Source organism: Coturnix japonica, chromosome 1, assembly GCF_054131305.1.
Source record: "Coturnix japonica strain WE chromosome 1, WE-NBRP24, whole genome shotgun sequence".
NCBI lineage: Eukaryota > Metazoa > Chordata > Aves > Galliformes > Phasianidae > Coturnix > Coturnix japonica.
Window position 1 is genome coordinate 79,180,966 of NC_140663.1, and position 15,927 is coordinate 79,196,892.

The 15,927-nt window shown below is 38.2% G+C and overlaps 1 protein-coding gene across 2 annotated transcripts in view; it reads left to right on the plus strand.

The window, feature by feature from the left end:
- The window catches only part of ALCAM (activated leukocyte cell adhesion molecule), a 114,453-nt gene that overhangs the window by 83,892 nt on the left and 14,634 nt on the right, over nt 1-15,927 (plus strand). For both annotated transcript variants that reach the window (XM_085546146.1, XM_085546145.1), the window contains exons 4-9: nt 3,889-3,953; nt 4,347-4,434; nt 5,277-5,459; nt 10,157-10,284; nt 11,837-11,966; nt 15,558-15,670. In XM_085546146.1, the coding sequence (XP_085402272.1) occupies nt 3,889-3,953; nt 4,347-4,434; nt 5,277-5,459; nt 10,157-10,284; nt 11,837-11,966; nt 15,558-15,670 (707 nt within the window). The remainder of the gene's footprint in view (nt 1-3,888; nt 3,954-4,346; nt 4,435-5,276; nt 5,460-10,156; nt 10,285-11,836; nt 11,967-15,557; nt 15,671-15,927) is intronic.

The window sequence follows — 15,927 nt, forward strand, 5'->3', positions numbered from 1 at the left end:
GAAGAGATGCATAGTTTATTAACATTTGGTAAACTAGGGATCACAGTGGAGATTTTCAAGAGAGCTGAATGTGTTTGAGGTTTTGTTTTTGTATTTTTTTTGTCAGAAGTGAAGCTCTAAGTCTGTAAGAAGCCTGACTTCCTGAGGCTTCTTTCTTAGCAGCTTCTGAAGATCCTCCTGTTTTTGATTACTGAAGTCAAATTGGAAAGTCTTAAAACATCTGGTCTATTGAAAGAGCCATGTGGCATTTACACCTTTGTGAGCACTGTTGGGTCATTTTAGTCTTGGAAAAACCAGTCTCTTTGTGCTCTCTGGTGTCCTGGATGTGTCTAGATTAGCAGATTAGCAACCACAGAATTGGAACTGTAGGTGTTTAGGAGCCAGCAACAGCACCTTATGGGGAACTTTACTTTGAACTAAACTTAGTGTGCCCTGAATGTCAGTTGGTGGGAGGCATTAAGTGAACTTCTTAAGCACATGATTTGGTTTAGGTGCACTCAAAAGGAGCCAAAGGACTGTGTGCTCTGTGGCTCAGCGGTGATTCTGAAACAAAATCCCTCAAAATCTGAAACACCTCATGGAGGGACATACATTGCTCCTCTTTAGGGACTCAGATCTGCTGAGGCTAAGGCAGAGTTTGTATGTGCCATCCTATAATTGTAATGGATGTTGTCATCTTTATAATATTTTTCTAGGGCTTGTTTAGGTCTTTGCTGCTCTTCAGATACACATTTATAGAGGCAAAGTAAGTCTAGGTCATCAGAACTGTTGCTTTCAGAGATGAGCAGTTTCAGACAGACCATACAAGAATATGCTTTGGAAGGAAGTCCTAGGATTTTCTCTGGGAGAAAGGAGACTTCAGCGTTATCTTGGCAGAAGTTTGTCAATGCCCTAAATAGTGTGAAGGTAGACTGACAGCCAACCATTTCCCTTGTTTCACTTGGAATTTGACCACATGAACAAGTGAATTAATGATGACAGAGGCAAGTGGTCTCAGTGCACGCATAGTAAGCACAGTGCTCCAAAGGAAATGATAAAGAACGATCATGTTTACTTATTGCACAGCAGTAAATATGTAGATGAGACAGTGGCGTATGGTGAACTAAATACTTACTGCTTGAATTACTGTGTACTGTACTAAATATTCAGACAATGCTAACTCAGCCATGGAGCACAGCTTGTGTATTTTATAGTCTGCATTAATACTAATAGAGAATGATACTATTTACTGAGGAAAACAAGAGTAGAGGATGCCACGTATATAATGTGGCAGACTTGGCACAACAAGAAAAAATAACCTTTTTAGTGTTTCATTTTGAGTTCACAGCTTTATTGAATATATTTATTTAATGTATTTGTGCATTTAACTTCCTTCTGTCTGCTTTGGGGGATTTCATTTGTTGCTTTTGCTTCCTTGTGTACTTGTTTGTTTTAATTTTGAAAGAGTTAACAGTAGCCTGCAAGCTTCATTTATTCAGTGGCATTTCTAAGTGGAGTTTAAGTGTTTTGTTTCTTCAGTGGAGTTTCAAAGCTCCTTGAACCACAAATGCAGAGCTAAGCTGCTATAGTGCAAACCCTTATAAACCAAACCTCAGCTGTATCCCAGAAGGCTTTACTGAAGCTGGGTTTCACTGGAGCTTGTCACATCCTCAGCTGTTGCTACCTGATTAGCTCAGGACTAACGAGCCGGAATGGCTCATTGCACAGCTCCCACCTGCTAGTCACACTCACTGGACTACTCAAACAAGCTCTTCCAGCTTTCCAGATGGATTCTGTCAGCATCTTGTTCTGGAATTAAGTGGCCACTGTTTCCAGAGCAGAGCAGCACAGCAGCCACTAGCTGTTGCCCTACCACACCAAAAACTCAGCTGGTGTGGACCATGAGTGCTTTCCCAGCAGTTGCAATCCCTATGCAGGGTTGCAGAGTGTCCTGGCAAGCTCTTCAGCCATGATATGAGTACTGCACTGAAGTTACAGACTCACCAAAGTATGCCCTGCTGCTGCTAAGCTTCAAATTTCCTACTGTGATGTGCCAATATTAGTCTTGTGCAGTGAATTACCTTGATGTGCATGCTGTGACTTGGTGGTCTGGCAGCAGGCCTCTCAGCTGTGGTGCGTGCTCAGAAGCCAGGGCATATGGCACAGCATAGCGGCTCTCTGATCCTCTTTGGGCAAAGGGTGCAAGGAGCTACAAAGTACAGCACAGGTCTTCCTGAATGGCCATAGAGCGCTGTCCTGAGGGACAAGGGAGATGCAAGGAGGAAATGATGGGGAAGGCTGTGTGGTTTGTGATTTGATCATCTGGCGACTACCACAGGAAATCAGCTGTGCCTGTGCATGGGACCAGAAAATCTAAACCAGAAGGCTTGTTAATTGTCTTGTAAAACCTAATTTGTTTGAACTGATATAAAAATGCTTTGTCCTTGATGGATTCTTGCAGAAATAAGTTGACCTTTTCCCTTTAAAACTAAGAAAAGGGAAATAAAGATGCATGTGGCTTTTAAAAATATATATCTTTTGCTCCGTTAAGCTTTTGAGGACACTGTGATGGCTTTGGTGCTTCGCTTCCACTGTTTCTTTTGTTTTTGTTGGTGTGTTCTTTTTCCACAAGCAAGTTGTTGGAGCATGTCAGATAAGCAGCTCCTTTTATTGCCTTTCATTTCCCTTTCAGGCTGTTCTTCTTCTTCCATTTTGGCATAGTCTTCCAAGCAAAGGATATCAGTTCAATTGTGCATACATGCACACACACATGAAGCAAATGAATTTTTGAGGAAATAGGTAGGCTTGCTATCTGTGCCACAGCAGGAGTAGTACACCTGCAGATGACTAACATCATCATTGCACTGAAATTTTGGCATGATGGTGTGAAGCTCACCAGGGATGGGATTGCTGTCAGTATTTGATGGGGAGCTCAGTCTGGAAAAAGGTTCTGTAAGCTGACGTGGTTAAAGATGTCTCAGTGTGAGAATGTATATAATGCATGCTCTTTCTTAAGCAGTACAGCTACAATGCAGAGACTTTTTTTGACTGTGGAAACACTGATTTATTTTGCCCCCTCGTCTCTCCCCACTTTAAAAAGAAAAATAAAAAAAATGTGAGGAAAAACTGTCTCTTTTAGAGAAAAAAATAAATATGCATTCTGGGCTTCAGGCCAACTTGTTTTAACAAGTGTTATATAGTGACTAGAAAGTACTTTTTTTATGACGGAAACACTGATGGATCCTCTACTTTAGTGAGCTAAGAGAGGACTTTACCATTAAAAAAAAATAATAAAGATTAAATAAGAAGATATACAGGCACTGAAGAGGAAGTTTGTTGATTTTTTTTAAAGAGTCTTAACCAACTTAAAGTCAGTTAAAGTAATTACACATATTTCCATCATCTGAATTTCTTAAATGTAACAATACCTTCTAGGAGAAATAAACATTAGAAGCGTGATTAGGTGGAATTTGTTCCTTTATAAATTGATAGCTAAGCTATAGCAACATCACTAATAAAGCTATTTTAATGTTGCTGTATTTTCTGTACCACTGGTTCCTTCTACAGTATGCATGTTATGTAAATCAGATACATCAGATCAAGTTATGTCCTCCCAGTCTCTTAACAGTCTGCCTGGCTACAATATATATTGTTAAGACACGTGGAATTTATTGTAGAAAGTAGGATGCATTTTAAGGGAAAGCTTTTTCCTCATCTCCAGTCTTTTTGCTGATATTGAGATAGAAGTATCTCTCTCTTTCTTTCAAAGGCAAAGTATAGACAAGACTATACCAGCATAGTCTGTTCTAATTAGTCTTAAAGTTCACACATCTTGTGGTAACTTCTGGTTCACATTTTTTCTGAAAAATTTCTTCTATCACTAATACCTTTATTCTATTTGTGTTTTAGAACAACCCTCTCAACCAGAAATCTTGCATCAAGCAGACTTCTTAGAAACAGAGAAGCTAAAAATGGTAAGAGCAGCATTCTCCCTCAAAATTATGTGCCTGAAGGCTGCCTGGAGTTCCTTTGCAGTCAAGACAGAAAGAGGTGATGGACTGAGGCTGAGAGAGTGTGTGTGCCTGCATGGCTGTTAGAGATCACATTGTGTAGTCGTACTATGCATAGAGTGGTTTCCTCAACCAGAACCCTAATAACCCTGCAAGCAGGGTCCATCCTGATTCTGGACCCACAACCAAACCCCCTTCCAAATTGTACCTAAGCCTCACTTATAGGATTTACCTAATTTTAAAAATATGTATCTGAAATTAAGCTTTTGAACTGCCTAGAAGTTTTACTCAAGACAAAAGCAGATCTGTTAAAACACAGCAAATAGAAACAGTGGCTAATTCTTGTCTGTTTTGCAGCTTGGAGAGTGTGTTGTGAGAGATAGTTATCCTGAAGGCAATGTTACATGGTACAAAAATGGGAGAGTTTTGCAGCCTGTGGAAGGAGGTATGTTGCAGTAATGGATGTTGTCCTTGAATTCACACATGGATGTATGTTGAAGAACTGAGTTTATTGGAGTTGCTCTCTTTTGATCTAAAGTATTGTTCCTTTGAATAAGACTGCTCATGCAGAAATATGAACCTGGAAGGAAACTTCTTGAGTGCCTCTTGGAGAACCCAAGCTATGCCATATTGTTTCTTTATGTCATGTTACAGCTTAAAAAACACATTTTGAGGAGGAGAGTTGACTTTGTTAATTGTATTGCAAAGTAATTCTTGAACCTATGTAGCTAGTAGAAACTGATAACTTATTTCCAGCTTCAGTTTTGTGCCTGTCCACTACTGTGTTTCAGACCACATAGGATATAGCCTTCTTATGTAGTTATTTATTCTTCAGTTTATTTTGGAGGAATGTTTCTTTACCCCATGACTTTCAATGGTAATTTTGATAGGATGATTGAACCAAAACATTGTAGTTTCCATAAAGCAGGGGAGGCTTATGAAATTAAGTTATAAATATGATCTTAAAAATTATTTCTGCTGGCATTTTTGAGACCTTCTTACTGCCTTAGAGATTTGAATTAAAACTACTATAAAAACTGCAGTTAGTGCTTTGCTTTGCTTTGATTTAAAATTCACAGTGCATTAGGAGTATGTTGATAAAACACCCCTAGTACACATCAGTGGTGATACTGGGGGAAAAATCTGTAGTCTCATGGGTAATATGTCATGTAACTTGTGTGTTTGCAACCTGATAACTGTAGAGAACAGGCAAGCAAGAAGTATCTGCAGTTAGAAAAAGGTTACACATTCTGGCCATGTGATAATGAAATAATATTTCCTTTACAGTTGTGGTCATAAATTTGCGAAAGGTTGAGAACAGATCAACTGGACTCTTCACCATGACATCATCTCTTCAGTACATGCCAACTAAAGAAGATGCAAATGCTAAATTTACTTGCATTGTGACGTATTATGGACCATCTGGCCAGAAAACAATACCGTCTGAACCAGCTGTCTTTGATGTTCACTGTAAGTTATTAAAAACTATCTTTTGCTGTACAAAGTCTACCTTTGGGGAAAAGAAAATAATTCTGAGACAGTTTAAAAAATTACAGATATTGCTGCTTGACTATTGAGATGGTGTTTTCAAAGCTGATTTACAGCAAGAAGATCTAAATATAATGTCAGGGTGATTTGGATTTACCTGGTTTTTCTTTCTTTCTAACAGTAGAATGCTGATTATCAAGGCGTGACTGCTAAGAGGAAAGTAATAATTAAAAAATTTACTGTGAAATGGGTTTTTCAGAACTTTAGCAGAAGATGGGGCTGATGAGAATGACTCTGTGTGCCTCTTGAAATATGCAATAAATACTCTGTATAATTATTTATATGCTGAGATCCTTTTCATTTCTTGCAAAGGAGAGTCAGCACCAAGCAGCTAATGCTGGCAGTCTACCTTGCACAAAAATGTAGTAGCTTCTCTACAGCTGTAAGATGCTGATATTTACGTTCAAAATGTCGCATTTGAATCTTGGTAGACTTGTAATTTTAAAGTAGAGAATGTGTATGAATAATTACTTTAAGCTGGCGTAAGTCCCAAAGCAACTTTCTTAGTATATTACTGACTGACATAGAGACCATAGTTCTTCTCTGTATAAACAGACAGTTGGCCAAGCAGGCCAGAGGAGGTGTGCTAGATGTTGGAGAGGGTACAATAAGCATTTCAGAGTCTTGTAAAGGGACACTTCTGAAGGACTGAAGGCAGAAGGTTATAACAGAAAGAAGAGAAACAGGAGATATTCATAATGCCCTGTCAGTTGTTGTATCCTTGAATGTTTTAGACAGTATCTCAGCTTATAAAAAAAAGGCACTGCTTTGGGAACAATAAAGCCTAAATATAAAGTCCAGATATCTAATGAGGCCTTAGTATACAGTCTAACAACTCTCCAGTTCAATATGAAGAAAATGACTACTGCACACCTGATTTCTGCAGCCAGAAGGTGTGCTCCGTTGCTTTGAAAATGAAAGTCTTGGACGTGAAGTGACAGTCTCTTTTCTACCTATATCATTGCTCCCTTTTCCTTTGCAGGTATAGTTTGTTGAACAGCAGAAGTAGGGGATCAGATCTTGGAGGAGTTAATCCCTGTTTTCACCTAGAGAAACCAGAGTAAATTAAGGCCTTCTTTTCTCCAAGTGTTTCTTCAGAATGACAAATGCCAGAACTAATGGAAAAGAAAGCCTCAGGGATAACAGATAAACCATTATCCTGGGAAATTATATAGAGATTTCAGGTCTGAAGTCACCAATCCCATTGCTTTGTTTGAGGGTTTTTTTGTTTTGTTTTGTTTTGTTTTTCTTGTGTTAAAGTTGGATGCCAGATTCCACTGATTTTCTTTCCTGTCAACTGTGGAACCCATGACAACAAAAAGTTCCTATTGCTTATGGCAAAGATCTACAGGAAATAATTGTAATGATCAGAAAGAATTTTTTCCCAGTCAGACAGGTTTATTGCTATTACTCCCCATTTCTCCATCACTTTAATGCATTTAGCTACTCCACCTGTTGAGAATGAGGGTCTTGCAAAATTCTGTGATGCTTGTACTACATGTGCTTGCTATTAAGAACTACTCAGTGTGAAGAAAAGAAAGCTGCACAGCACTGAAGAATAATCTCTGCATCAGATACCACATGTACCCAGTATTAAAGATTTGTTTGCTAGACTAGCTCTTTTAATCCTGGTCTAGTAACATGCAATTTAATTAAGATAAGGTCTTCCTCCTGAGATGGGAAGCATCGTGCTGCTAATTAGCCAACAGTGGGAGACAGGCACAACCTTCAGGACTAAAGAGGCCTTCCAATATTTCCTTTACCTTTAGAGTAAGGGAAATCCCCATTTCCTTTTTATATCCTCATTTGCTGTAACTTCAGTTCCATACTTTGTTTAAATGCATCTCCAAATGAATTTCTGAAATTCTTAATGAACATACATCTGGAGCTTGAAGAAACAGATTACGTGACTGTTGTTATTTAATGATAATGATGTCTGATTTGTTTTTGTTTTTAAATTTGGTTCAGTGATCATAATTGATTTCTTTCTCAACAAATGTGATTTTTTTTTAAATAGTTGAATGTAATGCCAGGCTTGTAATGGGAGTTTTCCTTTCAGCCTTTTGTTATTGTTGTTGTTCATCTGTCAAACTGTTGTCTTGCATTTTTGAAGGAAGTTGGAAGAAAAAGGCATAAAGAAGTCCTGATGTTCTTTGTAATATCTAGTGAGATTCACTGTAACTTATTTATCGCAATGAAATGAGGAAAGCACACTTTGAACCATGACTAAGCAAGATTTAAAAATAAAAATAAAAATAAAAAATAAATTAAAAAATTGTAAATATACCTGTTTAGTTAGTATTTAAGAAGTGTTTTACTGTTTTTGTTAGCTCAAGGCTTGTGCTAGCTCCTCTTCTTAAGGAGACCTAGAAGCAGCCAGCCACTCACGAATGAGCTTGCTCCTGCAGAATGCAGTGCTAGCTGGCTGGAGAAAGGTAGCTCGGCTAGCAGTCGTTATCAGTACTTAACTACAGGCACTCATTTGCAACTGTAGCCAGCAACCTGGATAAAAGAGCTTGATTAATGCTGGAGAACTCCTGGCACTGGACAATTAGATAATGTCTGATTGTATCTAAGTTATCTAGACTGCAGTTGTGGTTGGTTCTGCTCAGAGTTAATTAGTGTAAAAAGGTATTAAGCAAAATTTCCAATTGTGCCCTGTTGTTAAGTGTCTGTCTTGCTAGAGATGAACTCCTTTCCACAGCAGGTTAAGTGTCAAAGGTGCTTTCTTAGTTACACTGCTTCCATCATCTCTGTTTATATTAAAATTATACAAAATTATGTGAGTTACGGACACATTGGGTCTGGGATGGTAGCATTCATTTACTAACCGCCCTCTGGTGTCTGCTTCTAGAATTTTGCTCTTGAAGAAAGCAGATACAGAGTTAATGATTTATAGAAGGACAAGGTGGTATGAACCTAGTCAGAGATTATGTGCCACTGAGCAGAAAGGCATCCCTTCATGAAGGGAGAAGCATGTTGCTGCGCACTGCTTCCTGAGAATTGCACAAACATTGTCACTGAGTTTTTCTTCCTCAGAAGAGTGACCTTTGGACCCTACTGAACAATTTAATTAGTCTTCTGCTATTTACTTTCATAGTTATTTTTTTCTGGTTTACAGAATGAGATTAAAACTTTCCTTCCAGATGATGGAAGTAATTAAAAGGGTAAGATATGCCTAAGGGAAAGACCAGTGGTTTGCACGAATGTCACTCTTGCTCACCTGTATCCAATTGTTAATCCAGTTCATCTCTGTATAAAAAAACCAAAAAACAGTTCCATATTAAAAGTCCAGAAGTCTTCCTCAGTATGCTTCATCCCTTTTTAATTCAGAGACAATGCCTATGCAGTTCCAGGATTTATAGTAACTTTTTCACTAGCTTCTCACTCACATCCACTGTGTTCCATACCAACAGCAATGCCGGACTTCCCTTTCCTCAGTAGGTAAAGTTGTGATTCAATGCTGCAGACATTGAGGTAGATGTTTAGGTGTGGTAGATGTTTAGGGAGAGACAGGCATGTGGAGGAGAGAAGGTTGGGACATCTGGTACCACTCTTCCTATGAAGAGAGATGCAAATCTGTTTTAGGGCTCCCGGTCATTGAGAAGCCACAGTGAACTGTAGCTCCTCTTATTGAAAAATCCCATAGAAGAAGATGAACGTGATGACTGCCTTAAGGGTCAGAAGGGTCATAAAGCCCATGCTTCACTAAACACAGAGAATCAGCTGTCAGGCAAGGGTTTCTCTGCTGTCTAGAATATATTTTTTTCTGTGTCTAATAAGGTGTGCTGTACTGTGCCTTAATGCAAGACATGCATCCTTGGAATTTTATTTATTCACTGAAATTAAAGCAGTGAGAGTTATCTGCCCATAATATTTCCTTTAATTTTCTTCATTTTATTCAGTATTTGAAAAATTATATTTAGGCTTCTAGTTAGGAAGAATAGCATCTATTAACATATACTCCGTCTTTGCCTTAAAAAAAATTACTGAAGTAAAACGTAAGTTACAGTTCAACTTCACTGAACATGACAGAAGTACGTTACATTTACAGTTCTGTTGACTATGTTAAGGGTCCTATTATGTTCACGGAATTCATCTTTGTGAAAGGTTGTTGTGATCAGCATATAGAATAGGCTGAATAGAGTTGCTTAGTTCATATTTCTTCCTTTTAATGGAAGAAGGCTAATATCTAATACTAATGCAAGGCGCTCAGAGCCTCTGTTGTTGTTCTGATTGCTAGAGTCTTCCATATAGCAAGCTTCACAGAGGACAAGTTAATCCCTCATAATGAAATCACGCTGTGAAATTGTTTGTGCTGATCAGGGTTGGATATTTTTTCCTCTTAAGCTCTTCATAGAGTTGTAGACGTTGCTGTTTTAGTGATAGGATATTTTGGTCAAGAAAAATGATTTTTTGTATTGTATGGCTTCTTTGTGGTTACTTGAATTGATGACAGTATGGAAGGTGTGATGGACTTCAGGTCTTCTGTAAAAAGAGCACACATGCAAACAACTTCCCCTGCTCAATGATGAAGTCATGAACTCTCCAGCCATTCATATCATGTTACTGTGTATATTTTTTGTGGAAGCTGTAAAGTGTGCATGTTGTTTTCACAGATCCAACAGAGAAGGTGACTATTCGAGTGCTGTCACAAAGTAGTACCATTAAAGAAGGTGATAACGTCACTCTGAAGTGCTCAGGGAATGGCAACCCTCCTCCACAGGAGTTCCTGTTTTACATTCCAGTAAGTCCTTCCTTGCTGTCACTGTGTAGTGAAATATTCTATATAATTCCTTTCTGCTGACATTGATGCGTGTCAGCATATATGTGACTCTAAAATAAATGAAGGAAGGAATTATAACTACAGTGAAAGATAGGCATCGGCCATGAGATCAGACTCTGAGAATGCCTCACCTGAGTTGGCAAAATAGTTTGAAAGAGCCTCTTTCCACCATCCAAAAATTTTGGTGTTTCAACCTACTAAAAATTGCTGTTCTTCACGTAATCTTTTGTTGACAAAAAGTTTTGACAAAAGCAGTCTAGCATTTTGAATAAAACCATTTTATTTTGATCACAATGGACAGAGATGTAGCAGTAAAAGTACAGCAAACTGTGTGGTGGCATACCGTCATAAAAAGAAACAGTGCGAAGGTACAAGAGAGAGAGTAGAACAAATCTGTCAAATGAATAAGATGAAAATCAAGAAAGATGAAGGGTTTGATACTGTTAATCTTCTTAGTTTTGTTGGAATCCACAGACAGATGTGGCTTTATATTTTAAGATTCCTACTTTCTTCCTGTGTGCTGCTTCTCTCTCTCTCCTCAGTCTTATATCCCTTTTGTTGTTCCTATTGCAGCACTGAGCAGAGCTGAATGTGAGAGAGGCCAAAAGCTGTGGCTGCTTTCAAGTATTTCAAAAACTGCATGTGTAGTCCTTAGAACATAATCCTCTTCTACTTTGGGCTCCTGGCATGTTTCAATTACTGAAGGCTAGCAAGGGAAACTAGGAGATGAATTCTTCTTCAGCCATTTAGGTGCAGTGAGTCATCCTAGGAATTTACTGTGTGCCATGTCTCTCCTTGCTCCATGGTCACAGTGAGCAAGCTGAACACTGCAGATTGTCTGATCTTCAGTCTCCCTGCTACTGGGAGCTGGAATTGGCAATTCCTTTGCAAGTCTCGTTAGTATTGTGACAAACCTGGTGAATTAGGATTCAGAGATCTGAATTAGGCTCTCATTCTATGCATGCTTCAAGGCTGTTCTAAGACGGTCAGTTGTTATCTGGTACAAACTAGGGAATGGGACAAAATGCCAGTTTCTGTGGATAAGTGCAGGAAAGGTAGAGTATACCCTTATGTGAACAGAGCAGGGCTATGTGTGCTATTTGAGTGTGTGTAACGTAGTACATTTCACTTCATGAACTCCTCAAATGAACATAACATCTGAGATACAAATTAACAAATGCAATTTATTTTGCAGTTGCAGTTTCTCCAACCCTTTTAGTCATCTTTCATTGTCTTTCTACTGAACTTTTGGATTTCTTCTTTTCATATTCTCTTAGGTTTGCTGGCTGTTCAATTAAAAGAGTAAGCTCTTAATTGTAGGGTTTTGTAAACTCTGTAGTTGTGCAGGAAATAAACATTAGTGTTGTTAATAGGTAATTGTATTTCAGTGATACTGAAACAACATATATTTTGGTGTATTTCAGGAGCCTTGCAATTAAAATAAATCCCCAACAAAAAAAAGAAAGCTTTTAACAGGCTCACATGCAATAAATGTTTTATTTTCCATCTGCAGGGAGAAACAGAAGGCATAAGAAGCTCAGATACTTATGTAATGACAGATGTGAGACGAAATGCAACAGGAGAATACAAGTGCTCTCTGATTGACAAAAGCATGATGGATGCAACCACCATCACTGTGCACTGTAAGTTGTTGCATTTTGTATTTGGATCCCTTTGTGTAAGGATAGAAAACCTATCTTGCACCTTTGCTTTACTTAAGGAGATCAGTCTAACTGACCTACAGGTGAACTGAATGATGTAGCTTGTTTGAAATAGTTTAAGGTTGGGTTTTGTTTGTTTGTTTGTTTTCCTTTTAATGTATCTCTGCTTAAACACCTAAACTTTCTCAATTTCCTGGCTTAAAGATTCACTTATGTAACGCTGGTAGGTTATATATCCTTGCACTGTCACAAACAGTGACAATTCTGATATTTCACATGTCACGATATGATAAATTATTCTGGTCCCGCTGTGCCTTAGAATGTGCTCAGACAGGCGGTGGCTCACACTGAAGGTCGTTCTTTGTAGTCAAATTCACATTAGTCTGATGTCCTTTCATCTTATCTCAATAAGGTTAACATATAAGGAGAAGCAACTGAGGTATTCATTTTGTTCACATAGTGTTTGGGGTTTTTTTCTGGATTTTTTTTCTGGATTTTTTAATCATTATTATCATTATTTATTTATTTATTTAGCTTTTCCCAGAATCATGAGAGCTACAGAGCTTAGTAAATTTGCTTTAGATGGGCAGAAGAGTATTTGCTCATACTTCATCAGCACTCTTTTAATAGCAACCACTGACTTAGAAGCAACTAATTCAATGGCTGCTTTTAATTTTTCTTTGGGAAAATGGAAAAGTGGGATCTCATTCATTCAGACTTTACCATGCTATCAAAGGCAGTGAAATGAGATCCAGTCTAGTGGTACCGAGTTTCCCCAGGGAACATTGATGGTCTCTGGTCTTCCCAGTATCATAAATATCTCCTAATAGTTACAGATTCAGAGGGGCATAATCAATAATGAACTTGAAATGCTCCCACAGTAATTATATTTCATTTAAAAAGAAATTTCACATGGAAAAATACACAACTGTAGACAGAAAATGAATATCTGTTAATTTTTCCTCTTAAGTGGGGGTCAGGTTAGAGCATTTCCACTTCAGAATTTACCTACTTGCTTAAGGAGTTAAAAACTCTGCTGTTTCTGTCTGCTGCCTCTCTCTATGCAATCCTCAGGTGTCCTCTGTTGTCTTCTCTGAGGGTTTCCCTGGTTTTGAAGACCCAGCACAGACTAGAGGAAACTTGTTTTGTTGATAGCAAATGAAATGTCTGCTGCTGAGGTGCCTCTGTCTCTTCTTAAACCAACTTTATTCCTTTGTTAGGCCTGATCTACTGGATTGACCATGTGTAATGGAACAAAGTATAGCAAGGACTTTTTGATTAAATAGCATTTGATGTGTCTTTTTTTTTTATTTTATTTTATTTTATTTTTTTTTTTCCTTTCTGCAGTTTGATGCTACGTGGGGTTTCTTTCCTTGGAAGAAGTACAATATATCTAGAATATACCTGTACATGAATAATCATCCCCTTCAATTTATTGGGTGTTTTATATTTAACAAGGTTGTCTGCTGCTTTACTACTTATTCCCTTTTCTTGACCAAGAATTGGAATATATAAGAGATTTGTGCTCCTGCTGCTAATTACCCCAAACCAAAGCTGAATTGCTGTTGGCTGTTGGTTTGCTGTGGTACCATTGGCCTTTTCATTTTGTTTCAAGAGGTTTGCATGTTGACTAGTACCTTCATAAGTAGTTACTCTAGAGCATGGCTTCTGTAGCTTTAGGTTATCTACAAAGAGACAGTTTTCCTTTATCTACTGTTTTCTGTGCATATCAGAAGAGTTTTACTGTATGAGAGAAACATGTATTTTCTTGACGTAAGTCTGTCCTAGTGTAGCTACTCAGAACTCATATTTCATCTCATGTACTGAAAATTTTTCCTGAACATCTATAATAACAAAAACCCATGTGTGAGAGGGATGCAGTCTCACAGCACCAGAAAGATGGGGTTGTGGGAGGCTCAGGCTTGCTACCCTGTATGTATGTGAAAGAAGATGCTCATGAGTGTTCTTTGATGATCTCTTCAAAGAATTAAAGGTTTAAGTAAATGTTGGAGAGTCACTGTGAGGGGGGGAAATAAAAAAAGATAGCTTTTTCTTCAACCCACTCTTCAGACTCAAGAGGAACTGAGCAAGTAGAAACAAATTCCATACATTTTTGTTTGTCCACTTGTGAAAGCAGTGGTAAAATCTGGAGTAGCTTTTGATAGTTTGCTTGGGTTTGTTAGTTGCAGAGGCAGGGGAAAGAACGAGTAACGGAAAAAGAAACACATTTCCCCCCCCTCTTTAAGACATTTGTTTCACTCATGCAGATCTCAGACCTCTCAGACTAGCCATTAGACTTATAATGCAGATAATAATGCAGGCTAATAGTATTGGATGGACAGTAGACTCTCCCTGAAGTCTTGCTTTTTAGTGGTGTTCCCTGGGCAACCACTGAATGAAATCGGTAGTCCAGTTCACTGTTTTGTTAAGTAAAACTCACTGTTTTCCCCTCTCCTTTACCCACTGTGATTTTGCCTCAAGTATTTTTTTTAACTCTTCTTAAATGCCAAAAGGATATTCTGCAGTGCTTTTCTAGTGTTATATTCATGATGAAACGTTGTATGCTTGCCATTTGCGCTATTGTGTATGTGTGCATCTGTGATAGTTATTTGACCAGGCAACTTGGCTCACAAACAAGGTACTGTGAGAAGGGAAGCAAAATAGAGGTTTAGCTTGGCAAACTCTGCTTTTCTTTCATTGTAGGATTTTCCTGAAAAAGCAGTCACTATCCTGCCAAATCCATATACTCAGAAAATTCTGGAGCAGTGTTTCCTGACCTTTCTATTACTGGGTCTCACCCTTCCTAGTGTCAAACACAGCTATCACTGACTCTGTAATTTCCCTGAATCCAAAATAGGTCAGGGGAAGCTTGGACTCTGAGTTACACAAGATGACTTTTAAGTTACTAATGAAAGCAAAGAAATCAAAGGGCTTCATGTGTGGCCGCCTAGCCTTATAATTCAGACCTCTTGTCTCTTCAGTCAGTATCATCTGTTACACGCTACACTGACCACTCTCATCCTCTCCATATGGTCAGCATAAAAATCAAGTTGTTTTATCAGATTTCAGAAAGTTACCCCTTGTCCTCCTATCCTCCTCCTTGCATTTCATTAAGTAACTGTTCAAATTAATCTGTCCCCATCTGTTTGAGTCCTCCACTGAAAGTACACTTGAGTCTGGCTGAAAAAGAGATTCCCTCACAGCAGCCTGTGCTTTCTCTTTCAAGAAACAAATTCTGCTGTGCTGAATACTTATGCAGAGTCTTGTAACTCTTTTGTCATTCTTTCAGTAGTACAAGGGTGAAAAAGAGATATCAATTTGTCTAGTAATTAGTAAGTTTTCACTTTTCCTGTTAGCCTGCAATTACAGCAAAAATGTGAATGTTCTTGCAACGCCTGTTTTAGAATAATTTTGTCTTCTCCCTTTCTTCTAAGTTTGATTTAGATTTTACTGAGCAAATGGAATCTTGAATTTAATGAGTGCAATTAGTCACATTTTATTTCCTTGGAAAGGCTATGTTATGGCCCAGGCATTCTGAGATTACCATTTTGACAAATGTTCTTTGTGTCCCAGATCTGGATTTGCAGCTTACTCCTAGTGGAGAAGTCACAAAACAGATTGGAGAGGCCCTGCCTGTGTCATGCACAATTTCTTCTAGTAGAAATGCAACTGTGTTTTGGATAAAGGTCAGTGATTCATCTACTTCACACTTCATCTGTGTATTCATCGATTCATATTACTCTGATACTTCAGTGTTTTGGGAGGATGGAAATTATGTTGATTTGGCTTTTTGAAGACTATTATTAAAATGAATCTTACGTGTATTGCTAAAATAAGAGATACCACTTTAAACTGATGAGTAATAATTAGTTACTGTATTTATTGGCTCAATTCTCAGGTACACTACTGAGCAGTGTACCACAAATGCAATTTTATTGAAATG